We start from the raw sequence: 26564 nt of genomic DNA, 5'->3' as shown, positions 1-26564 counted from the left end.
GTCAGACCCCAAGTCCCAGGTTCTTCATGGGTGATGAGCCACATATCCCCACTCTGCTATCCAATGCTGGGCAAACAGTTTGCCATTAGCAATGTGTTCAACAGAAACTGTCTTTCTGTCTGTTTTTGAGACTGGACATAGAGTCTTGGGAGTTCATTATCACTGGAAATTCCTCAGTGAATTGTTCCAGTGACTGGCATTGGATGTCCTGGTGAACTGTACTGCCGTTCATGCTTTTAATACTCCTTGAGCATTCTGTGGGTTTGGTCTTGGCATTTTTTTCTAACCCTTGATTCCCAAACCAATATTTCCTTTTCATAAAGGCTGCTGCATTAGTACACTCTCTCTAAATGCTCATGTGGCTGCTGTGTTATTTAACAAGTCTCCTGTTTATGAAAAAGAGAGAGAGAGAAAAAGAGAGATTCTGAAAACAGAGGAGTCTGTTGTAGGCTTCTTCATAATACCTTTCTGTCTTGCAACGATGTGGTAATAGATGTTCTCACCACAGCCCCATCCTACTTGTGATGATGAGTGTTGCTCTCTCCCGTTCATTGTCCATACTACACTGCAAGCTTGTGTTTATCCATTTCAATGTGCGTTCTGTAAGACAGCTTATTTCGCTTCCCAAAAGCATCAGAAGCACCTTCTAAGACTACCAGAGAAGGCACATATTCCTTTAAGGCTCAGCACTTTGATTTCAAAGGTGAGAAATTTACTTTTTGACCAAGGAAAGTATTATCAATATCACTAATAGGTTAAAGCCTCAAATCCCAGGTCAGATTGCATTTGATAGGACAAACCACCAGAATAATTCCATGCTGTCAAGGCAACGAAGATGAAAATATATTGACTTTCTTATCTAGTATCTCTTATTGTCAATAATGAATGAGTCTGTGGAAAGGTTTGCCCATCACATTGTTTTTTATTGACACACAGTGAAGCAAGAAAATACCTCCAGAGGCCTTCCAGACTACATGCAATTACCACAGTCCCAGACCATTACCCTTGGCAGGATGCACCATTTGCAGCTACAGAGCAGTGCATAGGCACTTCCACACACTGACCAGCCAGAAGGGGTTTTGTACTGGAACCCAGTGCAAATCAATACCCATTTTGTTCTCCTTCTTCATGCTCTTCCTCTTTCTATTATGAATGACAGAATTTAGAGGCTTTCAGCTCTAAAACCCATGCTGACATAAGTGACTTACCAAAGTAGGATCACGCTGACTGGAAGAATCCATACCACAAAGCTCAGCTCCTATTCAGGCATCTAGGTGACCAGAAGCTTCAGTTGAGTTCAGCTCCCAACTTTCTCACCCTTGCTTGCAGTAAGAATTGCTGTCTAGATCTCTTCCCAGTCTGACCTCTATGTTTTATGCATCTAGTAGTGTTGTTCTTTAAAATACCTATAGAATATGATCTTGCTATATTCACATAATGATCAAACCTTCTACAAGGGCATGCCTTTAAACAAAGACACTGTCTATCTTAACCAGCAAGATTAGTAGTTGCAGATCTAATTGTAAAGTTTTTCTCCCAGTATGTACTACAAGACCAGGGAACCATTTGCCAAACAGAAAAGCATAAACTGTGCAGAGAAAGAAAAGCTAGATCACTGAACTTCTGAGAGGTGATCTCTATTGACAGAAAATAAACAGTTTGAGCCAACCCAGAAACTGATCTAGAACATGCAACATCAAGACTTTGAAGATAACACATCCTGCTGAATGCGAGCACAAAGCTTTGGGCTCTCTGGTTATATCAGCTGCATAACAAGAGGAGTAGTTCTAGCTGAATTACAAACATCTGGTTTCCTGTTTGAGGCATCACAATCAATCTTCTCCAGTAGCACAAACTGCTTACTTCACCCCAAACTCAAAGCTCTTCTGAAATATCATAGAAAAACCATCTGGGTTTGAGTTGTCTTGTCAGTATCTATCTATCTTGTGAAAGATTTTTCCAGGATGGTAACTAACAACTCCATCCAAAAAAATTCTTCCATGTTTCTTGTCATCCGTGATCACATATATTTAGATAACATATGCCCTGTACTTGCTTCTCTGGAAACTCAGGTTTGGTTTGTGCCAAGAATTGAAGGTAAGAAATTTGCCTTGCATGTATTATTGCTCATAGGCTCTTGCTCAGCCGCTGGGACTGAAGCATAACATGCATGTACACATTTGAAAATAGATTGCCTTGGTGTCCCACTCACAAACTGTGAGCCAACCCACCTCCACGATTCCTTCTTCATTGGAGTAATTTCATCAGTTGGGGCTTATGAAGCAAGAATTTTGCTAACCCTTGGAGCTCTGAAATATTATTTCTTGTTTTCCCCTTTACCACAGCTTACATGCAGAACCAGTGTGTAAGAATGCATGATGCATTGTTCAATGCCATGCAGAAATTCTGTTGAGCTTCTTCTGTTTGGCACCGATAGTAACCTTTGTCTGGTCTGTGACTGGAGAAAGCCATCTCCTGAGTGTGTAAAGTGCATTTGACCTTACTTTCAAGCACCCACGTGCATGCCCAAAAAGCCATAGAACTCATTAAATTCATGTTTCAGAAACTAGTGTTTTGTTCTCTGCCCCTGCTCTGTCTGACTCTGGGTGAATGCAATTGAATGTCAGAGATGCAGCTCCTCTGTAACGCAAGAGGAGGATTACAGTTTTCCTGACATCGGAGGGGGGGTTACAACAATGCAGCTGACGTAGGAGGGGACGGGTTACAGTGCATCTGACATAATAGCAATTGTAGGAAATGTATTTACAGGAATGGATGGAAAACAAATTTAATATGATGTTCCAGAGGAGGACAATAAAGGTGTGTTGCAACAGTCCTTCCCCCCATGTGGAAAGCCATATTTCTCAGTTGTCCATCGGCACAAACAATCTGTGCTGTAGAGCAGGAAATATCAGACGCAAATAATCACATTAATCTCTAAGGAAGGATACCTGTTTTCGTAACTTGCCAATTCACGAAGGTCTCTTAGTAGTGGCTCAGACAATAGGTGGATATATGAGGTTTTCCCCATAGAATAACAGTAACAGTGGCACTGTGCTGCAAACGCGACTTTTATTTTGTTTCTGTTTTCTTTCAGAGTGAGCAAAAGGGGGAGGGGAGAAGCTCCTGATTTTTCAGTATGCAGTAGATAAACACCATTAATACCCTCTTCAAAGGAGCCTGTGCATATTGCCTTGCCTAGCAGAGGTACAGGCAGGCATAAGCAGATGAAGCAATTACTTGGGACACTGGGAAAGCAATAGCCTTTCCATTTTAAGCTGCAGTGAGAGCACAGTGGATCTCAGGCACTAATGCACTGATACAGAAGAAAGGTGAGTGAGGCCGTTATTCATTTTGTCCCTGGGGAAGAATGTGTAGCTTTCTGCATGAGTCACTCACAATTGAGGGGAGGGGAGCAGAGGCTGGAGTGAGGGGACATCAGAACTGCCACATGTGGGTCACTGTTTCTAGCACAGCCATCAACAAAGAACATACGTGTGCAATGAATTCCATTGTCTCAGGCTACTTCCTGTTGGGCACGTGTCCATGTCGCCCACAGCTGCACTGCTGGGGCACCTCTGCTTCCTTTGGCACATCTGTAAAAAGCAATAGGACGCTGGTGAAGGTCAGGCCAAAAGGAATAAGGCTGAATTACCTTCCCACCCTCACAGCTTGTCCCCCTGGCCAGGCATGGAGGCAGACATCCAGTCGCCAGTGAGGGCCTCTGCACTGGCTGGAGAATAACCGACAGATCTTGCCCAGGTGGGAACACCTCATGGCAACCCCAGCAGACATAAAGCCAAGGGCAACAGCCTTCTGTCTTTTGGCCTGACCACGGGAAGGTTCCTGAACCTGTGGAATGGGGGCTGATTTCCCACTACTCCCATCAGGCTGGAAGATGGGATCGCAAAGAGAAAAGGTCCCATGCAAGTCAAGGGAAAAGGAGTGCAGGAGAGTTTAGCCTTGAGTTTTAGCTTATTTAGAGCTTGAACGTGGAGCTCCCACCAAGAGCCCTGCCTCAGCCTGGGGGTACCCTGGGGCTGTGAAGCCGCTGGACATGGACAGTGGGTCGACTGAGTGTCCCAGCTCTTGTTTGACAGCTCAGCACCCATGCAGGACCCAGCCTCCACAGCTCCTCCCTGCCCCAGCACACCTCTTCCACACAGCCAGTCTTCCAGAAGCAGTGTCAGAGGGTTTCCTTCTTTCACCACTGCAAGGGGTTTCCAGTGCTGCTTCCCTGCTGCTGCCTGCTGCTTGTTGTTTCCATCTTATCCTGTCTGTAGCCTCTTCTGTCTTGGACCCTTTGCAGCCTTCTCAGCTTCCAGCTCTGTCTGGGACCCTGGGAGGACCCAGAGCCTCAAATTACAGCTATGCATACAGCAGTGAGCAGGGAGGATGCTGAGCCAGACAAGGGGAAGGATCATTTCATAGGAACAAAGCCCCCTGTCACATGGACTGTGGACACATCCTTCTTCCACCTCTGCTCTCATATCTGAAGTCTACTTAGCATTTATTTTTTGCTTTGGAGCTGGCAGCTTGACTGAGCTTGCACTTAATACTTCCCTGTCAGGTGTGGCCTAAAAACCCCAAACAACAAAATCGCACATGAGCTGCTACTGTGTGTAGGATGTTTCAGGGAGCAGTGAGGAGTCATACACAGTTTCAGCAGCAACTGCTGGCAATGAGTTGCAAAGCCTTGGAGCACCAGAAAGCTAGCTCCTGCTGTTTGACCTGCATCTCTGTCCACACTCCAGCTGGAAGCAGGGGGCTAACATTAAAGTACAAGTGTTAATCTTACAGATAGTCCAGCCTGATGTGAAAAAATCACATATATGAGCTGCCTAAATTGTACTAAACCCAGTATGTATGTAGCTCTATTTATACCAGCTACAAGATTAAAATTAATCACTTAATTGCAGTATGAAGGTTGCTCTTGCAGTTAAAGCACTTTGCCTGGGTTCAGGACACAGAGATGTGTTTCACTGCTCTGCCACAGACTTGCCACATCACCACCATGGGCAAAACACTTTATCTTGCAGTCTTTTGCCCTTCCAGTAGTAAAGTAGCTATAGAAAGTGGGGGAAATTACATCTTTTCCTTACGTGCTATCCATTTTGCTTGAGAAGATCACACACACTCAGTGGGAAAGTACCATTTCAAAGTGTTGGTCTATAAGCAACTGAACTCCACGTGGCTCTGCCCCAGGCATGTGCCTACCTGGTTAATCCTGATGCCAGTAGCAACAGTAGCTTAACACAGATATACTGAAACCCAGAGACTCTTGGAGTCCTCTTTAGTCAAAACCTTTCAGCAGAATACGTGCTTTACCTTGCAGGACACCTTGCAGATGGATGTGTTAAGAGATGTTGAGCAATTGCAGCCTCCAAGTAAACTCAGCAGAAACTGTGAATGCTTACTCTCTGACAATCAGCCCACATACTATAAAATTACTTTTAGCTAAATTTAAGTGGGCACGGCTAGATTATAGGTGTGTGTTTGCTTTTACTACTATCACCACCTTTGGCCATTAAACTTAAGCAACTGAAAAAAAACCCCTACCTCAAAAGCCATTATTCAGTGTTAGTTGTTTAGCTTCTGCCTTTTATCTATCCTGGGCAATAGAAATAACCTGGCCCACTTATCTTTTTACATAATCTTTTCATGTGTTTGTTGCCAGTTGTCAGTCAGGTTCACATGCCCCAGCACAGTGGAGCCCTATCAGAGTGACAAACACGGAAGGGAAATGATTACAATAAAAGAAAGACACTCTCAAGGGCATAGACCACCTTGTTTGTTCTGTGTTTGTACTTCCCTTAATACAAACAAAACCAGTCAGAGGCTTGGTATCAATGGCAGCTTTTGCAGCACATTGTATTTAGGAAAGTAAAGAACCCTAACATGCCTGGTGGTGACCCTTCCTAAAGCTACTTTATAGCCCTAAATGAATGCTGAAGAGGTCTTTGTACCTTACTCTGCAAGACAAGCTCAATGTATTATGTCAGTGAAATGTCATCGCCACATCAATTATGAAATGTCATAAATGTTAACAACAAAAGATCATTGTTGCGATCATAATTATGTAACTCTGATGCAATGTTATGACCAAAGACATTCCAGTGGTCTGAAATGTATTTCTGGATACCATTGTGGTGCCTCAGTAAGGGTATGCTAACCTTTAAGTATTCTTGCCAAGATTGCAGTGGCAGCCTGGATTTTTTCAAATTCAAAGACACTTTGAAGTCATATTAGAAATAGTCATGCACGATTTTTTTTCCAAGATAATGTTTTTGTCTTTAAAATAAGCGTACAAGTATTTTAGTTGGTTATCTCATCTTCTTTAAATGTCACTCTACTTTTCGGAACATGGCATCTTCCTTTTTACTTTTTTCTAGGCCAGGGTCTGACTTGGACCAGGAACATCTCTATTCGCTTCAGCAAGGTTTTAGTCAACTAAACTGTGTGAATGACGGGACACTGAAAATACTCCAACAAATCTAATTTTCAAAATAATTACACTGGTGTTTCCTGGGGAAAAATAAACCCAAACTACAGCTATGCTGCAAGTAATACCACAGGAAACCTATCATAGCAAACCAGGCTGACTACAGCTGTGGAGGGTGAAATGGGTAGAAAGGAATGCTGCTGTTTCTCTGGTTTGTGTTCTTTTTGCCAAGTGAAGAAAGTTGCTATTGTTGTTAGTTTGTTTTGAAACTGATCAAAAATGCTGAGTGAAATGACTAAAGATTGAATTGCTGGAAATATCTGCAAGAGGAATTCTGTAAGGCAGCAGTCTTCATGCATATTCCCATCCGTTGACCATGCCACCCTCAGGGAGGGAGCACAGGACTGCTGCAATGGGAAAACTTAGCTGTTGTGTCCTCCCAGTTTCTCCCTCTTCCTAGAGAAATCAAGGAACTTCCTTGTGGAGGTGCTCTGGAAAGTATTTCTCTGCTTTCCTCTCTTTTCTACTCTCGTCAGGTACAAGCCTGCTCTGTAATTGTTTCTCTCCTAACCATGGGTGTTTCTCTGAGGAGATTCCTCGTTCAGGATATCCAAGACACCAGAGGGCAGTAGAAGTGTTAAAGCAGAAATTGCAAAAGCATCAACCTTCCCAACAGAAGGACCTCTTTTGATGATAAACCGTGATTGTGTAAGAGGTTTGTAATGCCCTGACAGTATCAATTCATAATGAAACTGGTAGAAAAACGATGTAATTATGACACTACCAAAACTGTGCAATAGCTACTTCTGAGCAGCACTGCTGGAAACTGTTATGACCCACATGTACAAAAGTGGAAGAGAAATACCAAAATGTTGCTGAGAGTAATAGACACATGAAGTCTTTAATTTAACTCTCATATATCATATAATAGCGTTATAACTCTTAAAATCTCTTGAAAACTATGCAGTGCATGAGCTCCCTCCTCCACTGCGGAAGTGGTACATACCCCACCCTCTGGACTAGAGATTTCAGGTAAGTATGCAAGTAACTTCCACACATAGCTACACTTGCCAGTTCTTCTTGCCTCTTCCATCTAATGCACGTAATTGAAATCAGCATGATGGATTCCCCTTAGTGTAGCCCTCTGGTGAGGTATTACACTCTTCAGACTGTGCCATGGCACAGGCATCCACCTCTCCTTATGATTAAAAAGTCATGAGGTGATAGGGAGAGCACCAAATCCAGTCCTTTTCCTCCCATTTGGGAAGAAAGAGACTCCAAGTCCCTTTAAAAGAAAGAAAAATGCTATGCTCCTAGCTGGGGCTGGCTCTCTTGAGTGTTCTTTTGAAAAGGACCAGTTCTGTTTGACATTCTAAAACACTTAATCAATTTCAAATGAAAACAGCAACTATAATTAAAGAGAGGAAAATCCCACCACAGCAGAGGAACCATTATTAAGGTAATTTTTTCCTTTATAACTCCTGGGGCACTGTTCACATGCAGTTGCTACTGTATGTGCTGTTTGTGCGTCAGCTCCTCTTCATGGGCTCCACAGAGAATATACTGTTAGCTTAATAATAACAATAATAATAATAATGTCAACTTTTCATGTGAATTATTCAAGGCACTGTGTAAGCGAGCACTAATTGAACATCACAATAGCCTGGGCTACCTGCGTGCTGTTACCCCGCTTCCAGCAGTACATAAGCAGGTTTTTTGTGTGATGGTCAAGATAAACGAAGTTTGGGGGTTAGTTTTAGGAGTTATTTCCCCATGTTTCTATGACAAAGAACCTGCAGAGTAAGTGGCCTCCTGAAGGGCTGGCACCCATGCTGTGGCGGGTAACACAAGCGATATAGTTTGTTAGGTAAGAGACGCACAGGAAGTCCTGCTTGCTTCACTGGAATGTCCCGACAGATCTGAGGCGTGCTGATGACACACAGCTCATGTACCATATAATTCGATTTATAGAGAGCTTTCCTCATCCCTTCCTTAGAATAAATCCTTAAAAACTGACAAAAATCTCCCCCTCCTCCCACTGTGTGTCCCTCCTGAGCCCTTCAGAAGCCATTCAGGCACCACTGAATGACCACCAAGGAGACCACCAACTGCAGGTGAAAACAAGCATACCAATTGCTTTGAAGTCTTCAGTGTGAATCAGAGCTCTGCCTCTTCCACCCAAGGCATTACCTTATTCCAAGCAGTCTGGAAAACCCCATCCACATGGTGCCTGTAGACGGAAGAGGAGGGTCACTGCCTTGGTGTGCCATTGGCTATGATGGCCAGGTGAGGGGTTCAGACTCAGATAGACGGTCTTCCAGCCAGAAGCCCAACCACTGGCTGGAGAATTACTTGTCCGAAAAAAGCCTAGGCTGACTCTCATTAAGTTGAGTAACAGATGTGGCAGGCATCATTCAAGGCTTATTTTCGAGGATAAACTGGGATTTGAGACCAAACGTATACACATTCTGGTCATTTGCTGTGTGAAAGCTAAAGACCTGTGTGTTAGAATTCAGTGCATCTGCCACTCCACATTTGACCTTGAGAGGAACCTCATGGGCACTTTCAAGGTGCTGAGGTTCAATTCCAAACAGCCTCCTCTGTCAGGAGTCACCTTGACAAGAAGGTGACTTCTCAAACCTCACTGCCAGGCTAACCAGAGATAATAGCACTGCCGGTGTATTCAGAACATGTGAGTAAGTTGCACAAGTATCATGGGACTGGATATATATACATACTATATATTACTTCCGTTCCAGCCTGTGACCAACTGATGGACCTAGAGTTTACTGTCTGCAGGCCAGGTCAGCCCCATCTTGCGTGCCAGAGGGGACGTTCTAGAGAAGTCCCCGTCCATCACGCCTGGAACAACTCTGGCAGCTGGTCCTGCGCAGGGGAACGGGGGTCAGTACCCGCCGCAGACATTGGTGCAAAGGGGCCGAGGGGGGAGGTGGGGGCACGGCACTGCCTGCGTTTTGGGATTAGGAAAGCACGTTCCCCGCAGGGCTGCAGCCACGCTTTCCGTACTGCCAGCGCGACAGCCGCTGTCGGTGGCCCCGCACCCGGCGGACTCCGCCGCAGGGCGAGGGCTGCCTCGGTAGCCGGGACGGGGCTGGCAGGGACCCGGCACACCCGCCGGCAAGGCTGGGGAGAGGGGGGGGTCACCATGGGCGGTGTGCCCCCTCATGTAGGGTCAGCGCGGCGCCCGGCGGGCCCTCACGCCGTGCACCACAGCGGCCCGCGAGCCCCGAGCGGCCACCACCCGGTTAACGGCTGACGGCGGCTGCGGCGCGCCAGCAGGGGGCGACCCCGCCGGGAGACGGGGCGCGTCACGTGACCGCGCAGGGGCGCTCTCGCCCCCCCCTATCCGCGCTGACGTCACGGCCCCTCCGTCTCCCGAGCGACGGCTCCATCAGCGCGCGCGTCAGTCCGCGCCGTTCCCTGGCAACGGCCCGGTGCCTCGCTCCCCTTCAGCCTCGCGCCCGGGCGCGCGTCTCTCTGGCGTCAAAGTGACGTCAATGGGCTCCGTCTCGGCGTTCGGGCGGGGGGCGGGGGGTAAGGAGGCGGGCGGGAGGGAGGGAGGGGCGGGGTGTGCGTGCAGGGGGGCGGCCGGGACATCCCGCGTGCTCCCGCCTGCCCCCGCCTGCCCCCCGGCGCACGCACGCAGACACACACACACACACGCAGACGCACACACACACACGCAGAGTCGCACACACACACACATAGTCACTCACTCACTCAGTCACGCACACGCTCCTCCGCGGTAGCGGCGGCACCGGCACAGACTGGAGACAGCAGCCGCGGGCAGCGCCCGCCCGGCAGGTACGGCGGATCAACGGCCGCTCCGACGGTGTGAGGGAGCGCGCGGGACCAGCGCTCCCGCGAAGCTCGGACGGGGCAGCCGCGGGGGTACGCGGGGAGGAGCCCGCCGGGTTGGGAGGGGAGGGGACGGTGAGGGGAGGCGGGGGGTGTTTCTCCTCCCGGAGCCAGTCGGATCTGACGGCGGTGCGCGCTGTGCCCGTGTCCCCGTGCAGGTGCGAGCGCCCGCGTGCAGCGCGGATGGTGCCCCGCTAAGCGCGGCGCGCGCGCTGCCCGCCACCCCGAGCCATGGTGATCATGTCGGAGTACACCTCGGTGCCCGCCGCCGGGCAGGGCCAGCAGCGGCCTCTGCGAGTCGGCTTCTACGACATCGAGAGGACCTTGGGGAAAGGCAACTTCGCTGTGGTAAAACTGGCTAGGCACCGAGTCACCAAAACGCAGGTGGGTGCGGAGCACACGGCGGGATGTCTCTGTGTGTGCGTGTGGCTGCGGGGGTTTGCGGCGCGCCCGGCGGAGCTGCCTCCGACAGCACCGCCAAAGGAAAGCTGGAGCTCTGGGGGTGAGGGGAGCGGCGTTGAGCTCTGCGAAGTCCGGCGGGCTGAGCGTGCCTCAGGACTGCGCGCCCGTGGGATGGGGCTCTTCGAAAGAGCTTCCCGGTGTGTCCAGTAGAGCCCACCTCAAATTAAATCTGAGCAAGGATATATGAAATCCAGAATTCCATAGAATCACAGAATGGGTTAGGTTGGAAGGGACCTTAAAGATCATCCAGCTACAGCCGTGCTGCCATGGGCAGGGACGCCTTCCACTACGCCAGGTTGCTGAAAGCCCCGTCCAACCTGGCCTTGAATTTGTGAGTGTTTTGATAGTTTTGTTGAATTACTCCGTCCTTGTTTGCTAAAAAGTCCCGGCAAATGTAAGACCTTCTGAAGACTTTAGACGGGTTGATTTTTTTCATTCGATGTGTGTGCTTCAAGAACAAAGAACTTGCAGAAATAATTTATTAGCGCGCATGCAACCATGTATATATTTCTGGTGTATGTCAAAATCCTATCAGTCACTCCGGTAGAAAATAGTCTGTTGTGGGAATCTGCTTTTCACTGGCATGGGGTGGATTAAAAGATTTACGGAATCCTGTCCAGTGCTAATTTCAGCAGTTCTGTTCACTACCTTATGTATAATCTTTTGATGTAGAAAAGAAAAATGAAAACACTCTGTGTCGTGAATTCTGGGCAGTTCTGAAAAACAAAATCAGCTTTGTCAAGTCCGTACTTTAAAAGCTACTTTGCTTGGATTTTGTGAGTTGTGTGTGCGTGCAGGGTTTTGGTTTGGGGTTTTATTTTTATTTTAAGAGATCTTAACTTTAAGAGTAGCTATTTTGTAATACCTGGGGTTGTTTTATTTTATTATTTTTTTAATCTGCAGGTTGCAATAAAAATAATAGACAAAACAAGGTTAGACCCAAGCAATCTGGAGAAGATTTATAGAGAAGTTCAGATAATGAAGCTTTTGAATCATCCCCACATTATCAAGCTTTATCAGGTAAGAGGGCAGCTTTGAAGTTAAACATGCAGATGAGATATGCCTCTGCTCTTCTATTGCATGTGATTTGAGATTGAATGTTTGCAGAGAGGATGCCTATCGAAATACTTTTTAAAAAAAATGAATTGATTTTTAAGTCATTCATCGTTCTTTGAACAAGATTCTGATGCGTTAGGCAGCTTTTGACAAAATCCTGTGTAAAATTTATAATTAAAACTAGGCTGAAGTGTGTTTCAGATTGAGGAGCTGATTGTCTGAACTCCTGTGATTATAATTTGCTTTTTGAAACTCCTGCTTTTCCAGTTTAGAGGGCTCGAACTTCTTACGTGCTTTTGATAAGAGGAAGACTTAAATTCCTGTAGGACAGCAGAAAAGAAAGCACAAAAGTTGAGTTTGCATAAGTGGAAGGGGTTTAAAATCGGCAACAATGAAACTGAATCAATCTAAGTAGAAATCTACACTAAGAATTAGAATTCTAATCTAAGTAGAAAAGTCAGTGAATGTTGGTATCTTAGAAGACATCAAAAAATGACCTGTTCGGTTATTCTGTTCCAGTCTGTGTAGCTTTGAAAATTAATTTTAAGTACCTTTCCCCTTGTAGAGTGTCACAGCAGGAATTCTGAATTAGATTTGTTCAGTTTTTGTTCTGATGGGCATATTTAACAGTAAGAAGAAATTCACGTGTGGTGCCCACATTGTCCTGTGAGCGAGGACTACTTTGCAAATTCAGAATATTCAATCTAATTAGCATTTGTTGTAAATTCCTCTTAATCCCCTTAAATAAACAGTGCCATGTGGATTTAAGAAGATCATAGAATCATAATATGGTTTGGGTTGGAAGGGACCTTTAAAGGTCATCTAGTCCACCCTCCCTGCAATGAGCAGGGAAGAAGTATTGCAGTCAGTCTGGACCTGTCTAGAAGGGCAGGGGGCAGAGAGGAATAGATGGGTGAAGCAGCAGGTCTGAAAGTCCATGTGTGGTAGCAAACACTATTATCAGCTGCAATCTTACCATTGGGTTTGTTAGCTTCAAAAAAAAAGGAAAGAAATTGAAAAAAAATGTAATTACGGTGTAAGGCTGAAGATCCAATAAGGCAGGTGCTTAGGCAAGGCATTATTTTTAAAGACTTTGACACACATGAAGTGCTTGATATTTATAGTATTAACCATCATAACAAAAATTATTCTGTGTTGGCACCTGACGTCATTGTTGCTCATAGGGCAGCACAGGATATACAGAAGCATTCTAACAGTTTGGTTGATTTCATTTCAGTGGAACGATGTGGTGAAAATACTATTTCGAAGCTTTTAGAAAAGCAGGTTAAATTCCAACTAGTTGAACCACGTCACTTGATGGAGCAAATGACGTTGGTAGTGGACCACAACTTCTTTTCAGTGAAGTTTTCTTTTCTTTGTTGTTGTAACTGATGCTTTACCTGTTTGGTGGAGACTGAGAAGCAGGGTTGGAATTAGATGACATACCAACGCAGGGTGTGTGTTCTTGTATTATTTCATCATTGTTTTAGTTTCAGCACCGCGTCTTAATTTCATCCAGCTGGCAACTTTCCCAGAACACTTTCCTTCATTTTTTTAAACTGGGAACCTCTTTTCCTTTGCTTTGTTTATTTTCATTTTGTATCTGTGTGTACTTGTAGTGAGGGGAGGACAAGAGTCTTAGAAAAAGGTTACATGCTAGGAGCCTGGAAATTACAGCCTTTGAAGTAGTATTGATGCTTTTTTGATTGTTAACCTGTTGTGAGCCTTCTTCTTCCAAAGCAAAATACCTGCTCCTTGAGAGCCCAGTTCTAGAGAAATGTTGTTATTTTAAAATCTGAAATGCAGCATTTGAAAGATGTGCCATAGTAACTGAAGATGAATTTGGAAACGCTCAGCATTTCTCATTCATGGTTTGGTTTTTAGTTCTTTTTTTTTTCCTCCAAAGGAAAAAAATATCAAAGGAAATCGCTGCTAGATTGATAGGTATAGGCTGAGCTAGATATTGACAGTTGTCGATGTGCATCAGCGACTGCTGGTACACAAACAGCAACCTATTGTCACTTGCATGGGAGGCTTGCCATGTCTCTGCCAACACCAAATGGTAGCAGGGTATTTGATACTACTTCTTGATCTGTCCAAGTTGCAGCAATCTCCCCTGATCTGAGTAGCTGCAAGCCTTGAAACAAGGATGACTTTATATAAATTTTAAGTGGTTTTGCATGTTTAAAATATATCAAAGGAATTGTAAAACTGTATATGCATATTTTAACAAAAAGAAAAGGCATTCAAGGAAGTGTATGAAATTATTGAAATGCTCATCAGTTACCTTACGGAAATTAGGTGGCAGGATAATGGTGAGAAGAACAATGGCATGGGAAGCCATTGTGTATTGTAGGCACATAAACATTGATTTGTTATCTTTTTCATTACCAGTTTGCTTGGAAAGAACACTGTGGTGCAAAATTAGATGCTTTTATTGCCAGCTGCTGTGGCAGATGATAAATAATTGAAGTCAGGTTTGAGAATACACTTGGAAAAAAGAATGAAACTACAGAGGTCTGTGTTTTTTTAAGCATGTCTTCTTGCGTCTTCACAGGTTATGGAGACAAAGGATATGCTTTACATTGTTACTGAGTTTGCAAAGAATGGAGAAATGTTTGGTAAGTCGTCACTGCCAGAGCTAAGGGTTTTTTAGATTTAGAAACCGTGGCTTTATTGTTGTCATTTGTGAGTAATACATGTATTCTGGTTAAAAATCCGGGGTTGGTGTTTTCAGCTGTCAAACAGCAAGGGCAGCACCTGCAGCATTGTGGAAAGTTTCCTCCAGGTGTTTCTAAATCCTGTGCCTCTTACGTTTTGTCTTGCAGATCATCTAACCTCCAATGGGCACTTAAGTGAAAGTGAAGCACGGAAGAAGTTCTGGCAGATTCTTTCAGCAGTGGAATATTGTCACAGCCACCACATAGTTCACAGGGATCTCAAAACAGAAAACCTTCTGCTAGACGCTAACATGAATATCAAGTTAGCAGGTAATAAATAATACGTGGTTCCTCTATAAATATTAGGCATGTAGTCAAATTCAGTCTCCCTAAGATGATCCTATAAATGTGTTTATGGTAACTGAAAATAAAACAAAAGTTACTAGTATTTCTCTGAATGTAGCCTCTGGACAAAAGAGAACAGCTTAAAAGAATAGGCAGAAAAGAAAACAATACAGCTACTCCCATCTCTCCATTTTCTGGTACTTCTGAAATAACTAGCATGTGATTGAATGATGTCTTACCTTCATTTCAGACTTTGGCTTTGGAAACTTCTACAAGTCAGGAGAGCCCCTCTCCACGTGGTGTGGAAGCCCACCTTATGCAGCTCCAGAAGTTTTTGAAGGCAAAGAATATGAAGGACCTCACCTTGATATATGGGTAAGCTTGATATTCCTTAGAAATAACACTTTACAGTTTGTGAGGTCTGTGGGCTTCAAAAGCATTGCATCTGCTGGAGTCACTCACATGCTGTGCTGTTTCCTGTTGACAGAGCCTTGGAGTGGTGCTCTATGTCCTTGTCTGTGGTTCTCTGCCTTTTGATGGACCCAATTTACCAACTCTGAGGCAAAGAGTGCTGGAGGGGCGGTTCCGCATCCCTTACTTCATGTCTGAAGGTGCTTTTTTCATATCCTTCATGTTAGAAAAGGGGCTACAAATAAAGAAATAGCTGTCCTGTTCCTTCCTGAGGCAGTGACAGGTGGGACTGGTTTTGCAGCTGGCAATCACTTTGTCTTTACACGACTGATAATTTCTGTAGGGCAGCCCATATAGTCAGGGGGCTGGTTGCACACTTTTTCTGGGATCTGCTTTATGGTGCATCTAAAATGCTGTAGTTTCCTTTCTTAGAGTGTCTCTATGATTATAAAAATACTTGACACTCTAGCTGGAGAAATAATCACAAATCAGCGAAAACAGGATTTTAATGTGACTAGTGTGCAATGCTGAGATGGGTGTAGTTCTCCTAAGATATTTTAACTATGCAGTAAAGGGCATATTTCAGTGTGGCTATGCTGTCAAGGAGAGCAGAAACAATGGGGCTTAGTACTGTTTCTTGAGCACTCCAATAGTCTGGTGAGAAAAAAGAAGTGTATTATCACCTCTCTCTGATTTGGATTTGAAAACAAGTGAATGTGCCTCTGTCTTCAAGTGACGGGTATCTCTTGAAGTCTGATCTTTATCAGTCTTAGTCACGAATGGCTTTGACTTCCTGGTTATAAACCGATAAGCTGTATATAGGGTCCAGAAAGTTGTATGTGATGGTGTTCTGCACTAAATTCTGACACATTTTAAGTGGATGTAACATTGTAAAACCTGCATCCACTCAAAACTACCCCTCCTACAAGGTGCAAGGTCACCTGAAACCTGCTGGTATCTAGTACAGCTTCACTTCGGTAGTGACGTGTTGCTTTTGTGAAATGTATGTGGACGCCTCTAATGCTGTTTTGAATATCTGGTAGTCAGGTCAGGCATCAGCTGCTCAGAATCCTTTAATTCTCATTTTCATAGACATCATACACTGTTGTTGGGAAGGTTACTTAGCAGTGACCTTGGGCTGGGCTGTTTTTTTTACTCCTTGCTCAGGAGTTTCTCTTTGTCACCCAGACTGTGAAACACTAATCCGAAGGATGTTGGTTGTGGACCCAACCAAGCGAATAACCATTTCCCAAATAAAGCAGCACAAATGGATGCAAGCTGACCCATCTCTTCAACAGCAGCAGTCTTTGTCCTTCTCCATGCAAAACTACAACTCTAACCTGGGTGACTACAACGAGCAGGTGCTTGGGATCATGCAAACGCTTGGCATTGACAGACAGAGGACTGTTGAGGTGAGAAGTGCTTGCCCTTTAGATATGTCTTCATTGACTATCAAAATGCCAGTGGTGCAGTTGTATATATGTACGTCATTCAGTGACTGGCCTGGGTTTAGTGTCACAGTGCAGTAGAATCTTCACTGCCCTTCTGGCTTTTTACTTACTTTTGGAGTCAGCTATTATGAGACCTTAGTGATGAGTTTTGGCTGCTTATATCCTGAGTTACCTGTAACTCAAGGCTCCTTTCAATGTCATTCTAGTCTCTGCAAAACAGCAGCTACAATCATTTTGCTGCAATTTATTACCTGCTCTTGGAGCGCCTGAAGGAGTATAGAAGCAGCCAGCTATCAAGTCGTCCAGCAACTGGCCGTCAGCAAAGGCCAAGGAGCTCTGAAATCAGCAATGTTGAGGTAAGGAAGGACATTACATACTGGGAAGCTCTGTGTGTTGGCTCTTTTTTTCTTTCCTGGCCCCTCACTATGGGAAAACACAAAATGGTAACTCTCAGGCTTCTGAAAACCAATTCTGATATTGCTACCCTCTCATACGACACATCCTACTATTCTTTAGCAGGAGGTTGGTGGAATACTAAGCCTGTTTCCTAAAAAGTGGCTGTGGGTCATGGTCCAAGGAGTAGTCTGCCTCTAGTGCAGGTCAGTGTGAGCCAGAAGATTAGGCTTCTCATGGAAATTTTCCCCTTTCGGCATGGGTCAGTTACAATTCTTTGTTACATGCCCCATAGGATCCTCAGAAGTACTTCATGAGTCAGTTTGTGTATTTTTTTCAGATATTCCCACCCCCTTTAAAGTGTGCTCTGGGTGCCTTTTCAAATTAAATTTGAATTCCAGTTAAGTTGCCTAAACTAGGAGAAGTTTTGTGTCTATTTTGGCATGGAAAGACTAGCTTTGTTCATTTTCACAGAAAGTATATGGAGAAATCTTGCACAGAACATGGCTCTGGAATTCCTTGAGCCTCCAGTATCTGAAAAGCCATTTGGAACTGTGGTGTATGTAATGGCTTTTGTACATCGCTCTTTCTCCAGATGGCACAGGAGAGTCTCACTAGTGAAACCCTACGATCATCTTTGCTTTACCAGCAGCCCCAGAGCCTGATTCAGCCATCCTTGCAGACAGAAATGGACTGTGACATGAGCAATCCATTACAGGTTTGTGTTCTCAGCTAAACTGTGTGTTAGGTTTTTTTCCATTGTTCTGCCAATCCGAAACAACAGGGGTTGTGACTCTGTTCTCTCCCTCCAATCTTTTGTTTGACATTTGGTCATGGTGTTGTGGTAGCCTTTCAAACAGTATGCCTACGGAAGGCACGCCACAGGGCTGTGAAGAGTATTAAAAGGTAGTGCAGAAATAAGCGAAACGCCCTTCAGACTGTGATGTAACATGTTTTGCAGCCTGTGTTCTTCCCTGTGGATCCCAACTTCAATGGGCTCTTCCGGAACCGCTCCATCTCGCCCAATAGCCTGCTGGAGACCACTATTAGTGAAGAAGTAAGGCAAGAGAAGGAGCTGGAAGATGAAATTAAGGCATATGAGCATCCCATCCACATCCCCAGCAACACCAGCAGAAGGCATACGCTGGCTGAAGTGACCACTCATTTCTATCAGCATGCCCCTCCATGTAAGTAAGTCTGGGAGAGGTGGAGGGTGTCTGTATTTAGAGGAGAAAGACAGAGAAGGAGTGCCTCAGTGGGCAAATGCCTGGGGAGTTTGTGCTGATTTTACCTTGACTGGGATAGGAAGGCCCAGAAAAGAGGTCTGTGCTCTGTCCTCCCCAGTTCTGACATCTTATAAATAAGCATGGCCGTGAAGGAAGAGAAGTTGCACTGTTGTATTTCAAGTAGATCACTTGAGGGGGAAGCATTCTCACAAGCAGGACGTAACCCTTCTCTTCCTGCTTCTGCTGTTGTACCAGAGAAAAGTGGGGGCAGCTGAATTAACAAAAAATGCCATCACTGTCTGTATTTGGTACATCCAGACCCCGTGAACTAAGTAAACAAGCAAAACATTACAAAACAGTAATCCTTTGTCAGAGCTGCTGTGCTAAGGGAAAATTCTAGGCCTAGCCTGGTGGTTACTGGCAGAGTCCTGCCAACTGGATGGGAGCCCAAACTGAGGTTATTTGTTGATGACCCCTTGCTGGAGTCGAGCACTGTGACAACATGAGTTGCTGGACACCTTTCCAGCTCTCGGTTGCTTATTAGTGCCAGTGTAGGTGGGCAGAAGTCTCTGAAGTTATGTTTGTTCCTTCCCATACTCATCTTGTGAATGCTCTTTCTCTCTTTCCTTCTCCTCTGTAGGTATAGTCATTTCCTCTTCTGCAAGCCCCACAGAGGGAACTAGTTCAGACAGCTGCCTTACTTCATCTTCAAATGACAGCTCAGTGGCCCTGAGCAGCTGTTTGGCAGGTCAAGCAATGACGGGGAGTCCCGCCACAGCTAGGATGATGTCACCCTTCCTAGCTTCCCAGTCTGATGCTCCGGTGTTACAAGGCCAGGGCTGCATGGGAGGTGCTTCTCTCCTGCCTATCAGCTTCCAAGAAGGAAGGCGAGCATCTGATACCTCATTAACTCAAGGTAATGTCTTCCTTGTTTTATTGCTGGGGAATTTTACCCTTCCAACAGCCCCTAGAAGAGGGTAGGTAGCATGCAGGGATGCTTGCTTGCCTGTGTTAGTGGTACACTGAAGACAGTCACCTGGATATTCTGCCTCTTGTATTCAGGGTCCCCAAGGGAGAATTGGATGCCCTGAGGAAGGTGCCTAGATGAGAAGTTCTTAGACAAACGATTCAGCATGCCCATTGAAGTATTTCTGCTGCCATGAGTGGGATGGTAGGCTCTACCTTCCTCCTAAAACACAGGGTGCAAACATCATGATTTCTGTCAGGTTTCTCCTTTGCTGTGCATGTGCCCATCTACACAAGGGTGCAGCTGTCCCAGACCCAGTTCCATTACATAATTCTTGCTTTGACTGTCAGGCAGAGGGGTGAACGTGATCTGAAGAGTTAGTCTCTTGTAGTGCGCTTTGCACGCAAACGAAGGCAGCTTCCCAGAAAGGCTTATCTGTAAAGTAGGCTCCTAGGCAAATGCTAAGGAGGATTAAAGTGCATTTCTTTTCCTCATGTCCCACAGGCTTGAAGGCTTTTAGGCAGCAGCTGCGGAAGAACGCTCGAGCCAAGGGGTTTCTCGGCTTGAATAAAATCAAAGGCTTTGCTCGGCAGGTGTGTCAGTCCTCCTCATCTCGGGCAGCAAGGAGTGCCATGAGCCCTTTCCAACACACACAGCCGAACACCTGCATGTACGGCAGCAGTGGGAGCAGCAGAGAGGGAAGAAGCCTTCTGGAGGAGGTGCTACAGCAGCAGAGGTGAGAAGCTGGCCAGGGGAGTTTAGCTGTTTTCATTGGGTTTACTTTGGTTAGGGGCAAGCAAGGAGGAGTAAACACAGCAAAAGAGACTGGGGGGTTTGGTCACTGGGGATTCCTATCCTCCATCTTTGCTGTGTGGCAGCAGATAAACTGCTTGGCTTCCTTTGTGGCTTCCTGCACTGGCATACATAACACAGGACGTGCAGCTCCACTTAAAAATGTCAATGTCCAAGTATTTGGAGGTCGCTGAATTGAGAAGCAGTTTGGTACTGTGAGGGAAAACATGACTTCTCCCCATTGCAAGCTGTGTTTTTCTTTGTTAGTTTTGGGAATGATTTCTTTCCTTCTCTGCCTCCTCCTGTAATTTTCCCATGGCAAGGAAGTGAGGCCTTGTAATTTGGGAAATGTTACAGCCCACAAAGGAGACACAATTCCAGTGGCCTCAAACGTCATGTGTGGTAGCACCTCTTCATTCCCATAGAAGCAAGATGGAAAATTGAGTTTCCGGTTTATCTGCACACGTTGTCTCTAGGACATCTATTATTAGCAGGCCATGTGGTGACTAGATAACTTTCTGGTGATAGTTGACCTCTCCAGTGTGGGGAAAAGCCAAGTGAAAACATGTTGCCCTGGCATGGTCAGCTTGCTTTAATTGTGCTGTAAGGAGAGGTTTGATAGAGAGAAGGAAACAAAGGGGAAAGTTGTGGTCAGGGTTAGGGGAGAGGAAGTAGGAAGGAAAACATTAAACCATGCTAGCAGTGCAAATTAACCTTTTCCACCCTTGGATTTTGTTCAGAATGCTTCAGCTCCAGCATCACCAGCTACTCCAGACAGCTTGTCCCCAGACTTCTCAGACAGCTGCAACAAATGGCATCCCCTCCTCTGATAGCTTAGGTACCTGCAAAGCATCCAATTCTCTTCTGTTGTCAGAGTTGCAAAGAGAAAACTCATTTGAGCTGGCCTTTGGCAACAGCCAGCTGCTCCAACCTCATTTCTTCGGTGTCAGCGTGTCACCGGTGTCCTCAGCAGCTCACCTTTTAGACACACACCTGTACATCAGCAGCAATGTTTCTCCAGTTGGCACCACCTTCTCTCAGCAGCAGAGTTTCTCTGCACAGTCTCCAAGCTATGACGCTGTCACTCTGCGGCACGGGGATTGCGAGATGGAGGACCTGACTTCCAACCAGCTAGGGAAGTTCGTCCTGGTGAAATGAGAGACCTGGCAGCTGCAGCTCCTGCTGCTCTTGTTGTGAAGAGCTTCCACCACCATTCCATGGTGCGTGTGGCTCCATGGCTGGCTGACGTCGTGTGGACGAGTGACTCTCAGAAGCAATAAATTTTGAAGTATGTGAAGAGGCTGTCTGGCTCAGAAAGCTGGCAACTTTATAGAACTGAAACAAGCAATATGTATGTCTTTTTGCTTCTTCTACTCTTGCACTGAACAAATATGAATAGAAACTGATTTTTTTTAAAGGAAGAATAATGGTGGGGAGGTTGGGTGGGGCATTTGTGGGGACAGGGAGGGATGTGGTTTGGGAAGAACTCTTCGGTACTGTACTCAAGTCAGACCAATACAGCTCTGCTGTTATGCAAGATTAGCAGCTGTCGGTGGTGACACAGCAGGGAGAGGCTTTTCAAAGAAGGGACCAGAGCCTCCCTTTTTCACAATATTCATTTATGGGTTTGTGAAGATGATTACCTCTTTTAAAGAAAATAAACAGAAAACCAGTGGCATGCAGCATTATGAATTCATAGAAGACAAAAATGGAAGCATTGCCATTTGTTGGGTGTTTTTTCCCCTCCTGTTAACACTCATTTTATTTAAAGGAACCAACATCCCCATTCCACACCTCCCAGATACACATACTGAAAATGAAAACTGTGAAGTTCTTGCTTGATGCATCAGCTGGAAAAGCTTAAAAAGCCCTTCTGGTTAGTACAGAGGCAAGTAATCTGCTGAAAATGTATCCCTTGATAACAGGATCCAAATTGCATAATGTCTGGTCTCTTGCAGGGATGTTTGTTTGGGGGTTGGGGGATGCGTGTGTATATGCATACACAAACACGCATATATTTTATCAGTCTGAATGATCTCTAGGAATCTTTTTATAAATGCTAAGTTTATTCATATTCTTGCAGAGCACTGAGGAGGAAGCCTTAGTACCAGTGGGGTGATAGGAAGGGCTTTCTTTCTGATAAGCCCTCCTGAAGGTTGCCTACCAAGTTGCCTGAGGGGTATTTCTTAGTGCTGCACATGGTTATTTCCGCTGCTAATTGTGTTTTTATGCATTTCATTATCAGGGTCCAAACAGAACTGACTCTTGGGGAAATGTGCAATATTGAGGTTATAATTATACACTGACAAAAACAAAAGGAATAGGCTAGAACAGAATTCCACTCTAACGGAGTACAGCTATTTCTGAACAAAACTGTATTAAAAGTGAGTAATACAGCACAATCTTTGGGTATTTGGTTTTGGTTGGTTTGTTTTTGGCATATTAGCAAACTAAGGTTTTGGATTAGATAGGTGTGTTTTTTTTTTCCTATGGTTTTTAATGCTGTATATGTATATAAATAGGAAGCAGAAAACTATATAACACTAGTTATTTTTTATATTTTGTAATATGCTTACATTGTGTTTCTGGTATAAACCCCACTCCCCTTCCAAGGCAGGGTGCTTCGGTATAATGGGGAGAAGAGCCTGTGCTCCTACAGAAATGAGGTGGGTAGGGCATGCGAACTTGGGAAGCAGGTGAGCGAACAGCCACCCAGCTTGGCTGGAAGCTGCCAGCTGAATGTCAGGAGATAGGCACATTCTGTCTGAATGCTTAAAGGACCCATCTTCCTAAGTGTGACACGGGGTGCCTTCAAGTTACCTTGGCTTCATGCAACCTGTAGTATTACGCATTTGCAAGTCATACAATACCTGTTTTTTGTTTGGTTTGTTATGATTTTTGTTTGTTTTTTTTTGTTTGTTTTTTTTTTTAAGAAGAAAAAAGCCAAAGATCGACCAGGTTAATTGGTGGGAGTAGGAAGGCTTGAAGATGTCATGTGGCTCTGTCTGTGGCTCTCCATAAACAACCTCTTTATCTGTGTGTTGTACCTGTGTGTCTTTGCTGGTGCATCTCCAGCTTGCTGCTGCTGCTGCATGGTCTGGAAGCTTCAAAGTGCGAGAAAATTGCTTGATTTGGATTTCTGTTAATGAGTGGTGCCTTGCAGCAGAGAAAACACCAAAGTCTCATGCTCATTTTTAGTGTGGTTTAAAAAACAAAAATATAACCCAACCCAAAAAACAGATTGCATGGAGATGGCTGGAGAGGAGGGCAAGAAGGAGCCAGCTCATCACAAAGCAGCCACTTTGCCTTCAGTTTTGTAAGGGGTAGCACACATACTTCAAACGCAGAATTTCCTCTTCACTATCTGTTTTGCTTAACGCCATGGATCAAAAGGCCACAGATTCTTTTGTTTCCTGTCCTGAGCAATGACAAGCACTTTACTTTCATAGTATTTTTTTTCGTTTTTCTTTTCCAATTGCTGTAGAACCTCTTTGGAATTATTGCTGGAGCAGAAAGAGGTCATTTTTAAAAGTTTGGGTTTTTTTTTGTAGATACCTTGACAGTGCTGTTCTGCAGACTGCAATGCAATAGGGTATTTAAAGACACTACATGATTGGTTTAATTGAGATGTATAGTTTATTTTTTATCATGACTGAACAATCATTTTATTTCTTATGTTAAAATGAGAGGTGTACACCAAAATGATTAGTTGATGTGTTTTATTTAATATTTAAATAAAAAAGGTTTTAAAATTGTTGTCCTGCATATCATTCCATGGAGTATTTTTACCTGATACATGTGTATATTACCTGCATAGTTAAGACTTGTTGTAAAGCTGAATTCCATAGGACACTACTGACACTTTCTATTACGCACTAAATGAAGAGGAATGGCAGGCTCACAAATCTGATAATGGGATATTGAGCCTTTCTCTGGTAGGCAATCTGTCTGAATCTAACCCAAGTCAGTAGTAATCAGGTTATAAAATCTGACGGTAAGAGAGGTCTGTGGAGTGAAAATGGTCAAGGGTGAGTTAGTCTGTACCAGCTGAGCACTCCATCCCCATCACCTTCATCTGAAAGAGGCCCCAGCCAGATTAAGGCAGCGATGTGTGCACAGTGCCTTGCCTGGCTTTAAACATGCTTGGGTTCTGCTGCGACCATGGCAGGGATGCACCTCTGTTCAAGAGCACCCATTGTGGCTGCCTGTGACCTGAGGTGGTGGCACTGAACCTGGAGAAGATGTTAGTGAGCGAGTGTGGGCTGGGGAGGGAATGGCCAAGAGGAGGGGAAGGGATTGGGTGGCAGGAGACTGCAAGGGGAAGGGTCCTGTGGGCCATGCCATGGGAGAGTACTGGACTGAGACTGTAGAACCAATCCTTGGCTTCATCCCCAGTTCTGCTTCACTGCATTTGTGTTTCCTTTGCACCTTTGAGGGACATGCATAGCCATGGACTGTCGTCTGCAGAAAGAACACAGGACATGAGCGGCTGAGAGCACATGCGCTCAGAATGAGGGTGACGAGAGGTTTCACATGCAGGAGAGCCCCTAAATATTTGCAACCTCTAGTTTATCCTGGCAAGCACTCAGAAGAAAAAGCAAAGCAAAACAAAAAACCACCCCATTTTTGTTTCCCAACAAACAATGGTTAAAAAAATTAGATTCTTATTCTGAAGTTATTTTCAAATCCGTCTATCCCATTTTGAAGGCAGGGGAGAGTGGTGGGAAGGTAAATCAAAAAGTTAAAGGAAAGCCTGGGGGCAACAGAGATAATGTTTACTTTGCCTTTTTCTAAAGGCTCTGCTGAGCTGAAATTTGTAGAGCTCTGTATGCATTTGCCATGGCTCTCAAACTGGTACAAATGTGTCATGCACATGTTTTCCTAGGGTTTTGTTTTCACTGTGGCCATCCAAAGTTAGGAATTTTGCAACTGGTAAAAAAATAATGGAGGTATTTTTAATTATTTTTAATCTAGATTTTATATGACCTGGTTTAAGAATAATCCCAACTGCTGTTTTCAGTTGGGTTCTCAGGGCATTATTTTAAACCCCAGCAATTCTGGGAAATATCAGAAAGTTGCTCCTTAATGGATATAAATCAGTGCAGCTCCACCAACTTTCATTGACATCATTGACCCTTGGGTATAGAGGGATCTTGACAGCATCATGATTTCTGTGAAATGGTAGGAAAAACAAGAACAAAGAAACCCTGGGACTCTGGATTCAGTTTCCATGTGCACACTGGCTCACTCCTGGTGCTTTAGTCACTGTCTTCCTGCCTTTCCTCTCAAATCTGTCTCTGCTCCTGTTTACCACGTTTGTTTTTGTCTTTAGTATCTGTTAAGATGCTGTTTTTCTTGGCTTCGTTTCCCACATTACAACTTGGTACCTAGTTCCTTTTCCTTTCTTTACCAGTCCTGGATCAGTGTTTCCACCCCCACCCCCCCCACCTCCCCAGATGGAACAGATGCTGGCAAGTTTAGATAGCCCCAAAAGTGAATGATCAAACCTTGTTTTCTTAAAGAAAGGAAATGCCTTGAGCTGGCAGGAGATGCTAGACTGGTAGAAATGAAAAACACAGGCTGTTTTTGTACGGAGCAAGCCGAGTGCAGACACCAAGCCGAGCACTCTGGTGCCAGTGTGGTCCAGCCGTGGTAGCGAGGGACTCTCACCCATCCCTCTCCTCCTGCCCTCCACCTGATGATGGATAACTTATCCCCAGACCCATGACCTTCTCCTTCACTGTGTCCAGAGCATAAGTCACACCTCAGAGATGAAAGGGCTTCCTCATGGCGATAGGCAACGTTGTGTAATCTTGGCCTGTGACTGCTGGAAAGGAGAAGCGGCAGAAGGGAGAGCAGTTGAGCGTACAAAATGATGGTGCATGCGAAAGAAAGTGATCAGTGTTTCCGTTTTACTCATCCTGCAAAGTGAGAATAAGGCACCCATCACGTAATGAAGGAGAATTAATTTAAGAACTGATAAAAGGAAATATGTGCCCCAGGAGGACGTTGCTTCAAATACAGTTGCTGGCTTATTTCATGACTGCTAACTACTTTTAGTGGTGACAGTTAAGTCAATGATAAAGGTAATCCACTGTCATGGTTTATGGATTTCGCAGAGCATCTGTGGGAGATCAGGAAAGAGCTGGTCTTAGGTACAGACTGCCGGGGGCATGATAGAGAGATTTTTAGCGTAGAAATGCTTTTTCAGATATCAGGCATCAGATATTAGCAACCTGCCAAAGGCAAAACATTCATGTGAGGTGAAGAAATTTGATCATCACCTGCAATAAACTCCAGCTTCTTAATATACATCTTGTATCATCTGTAATGCCTTATGCAGTGATAGCAGCTCAGACCAAAGGTCCAGCTAATCAGGTAGCTCATTTCAGAAACAGGCTCTTAGGGACAGGGTGTAAGGACAGGGCAAGCATAGCACAATCCCTCTGTGGTATTACCAGCTCAGTAAAAAACAGACTA

The 26564-nt window shown here is 44.9% G+C and overlaps 1 protein-coding gene and 2 long non-coding RNA genes across 5 annotated transcripts in view; 2 read left to right on the top strand and 1 right to left on the bottom strand.

Moving 5' to 3' along the window:
- The window catches only part of LOC134155380 (uncharacterized), a 67306-nt gene extending 60713 nt beyond the window's left edge, over positions 1-6593 (top strand). For both annotated transcript variants that reach the window (XR_009961527.1, XR_009961528.1), the window contains exons 2-3: positions 3098-3332; positions 6393-6593. This is a non-coding gene — a long non-coding RNA (uncharacterized LOC134155380). The remainder of the gene's footprint in view (positions 1-3097; positions 3333-6392) is intronic.
- Positions 6594-7318: 725 nt separating this feature from the next.
- On the bottom strand, positions 7319-10362 carry LOC134155379 (uncharacterized). The gene is made up of 2 exons (XR_009961526.1): positions 10196-10362; positions 7319-8672 (listed from the first exon to the last, which is right to left on the bottom strand). It is a non-coding gene; the product is annotated as an uncharacterized LOC134155379 (long non-coding RNA).
- A 99-nt stretch (positions 10363-10461) lies between these two features.
- Positions 10462-23841, top strand: SIK1 (salt inducible kinase 1). 2 transcript variants are annotated; one of them, XM_062602498.1, is made up of 13 exons: positions 10468-10705; positions 11687-11803; positions 14397-14460; positions 14668-14829; positions 15095-15219; positions 15332-15455; positions 16444-16667; positions 16913-17062; positions 17695-17817; positions 18061-18286; positions 18966-19241; positions 19797-20028; positions 20825-23841. In XM_062602498.1, exons 1-13 carry the CDS (start codon positions 10553-10555, stop codon positions 21240-21242), a joined length of 2394 nt encoding a protein of 797 aa, XP_062458482.1. In that variant the 5' UTR covers positions 10468-10552; the 3' UTR covers positions 21243-23841. The 2 variants fall into 2 exon arrangements, with proteins under 2 accessions (XP_062458483.1, XP_062458482.1); XM_062602499.1 differs by lacking the exons at positions 19797-20028; positions 20825-23841 and having other exon boundaries at positions 10462-10705; positions 18061-18290; positions 18966-19147.
- Positions 23842-26564: the final 2723 nt, after the last annotated feature.

This window comes from Pezoporus occidentalis, unplaced genomic scaffold (genome assembly GCF_034315485.1).
Source record: "Pezoporus occidentalis ecotype Australia unplaced genomic scaffold, CSIRO_AGI_Poc_V1 ctg77, whole genome shotgun sequence".
Classification (NCBI taxonomy): domain Eukaryota; kingdom Metazoa; phylum Chordata; class Aves; order Psittaciformes; family Psittacidae; genus Pezoporus; species Pezoporus occidentalis.
The sequence above is the reverse complement of the archived record's forward strand: the minus strand, read 5'-3'. Positions and strand labels throughout refer to the sequence as shown.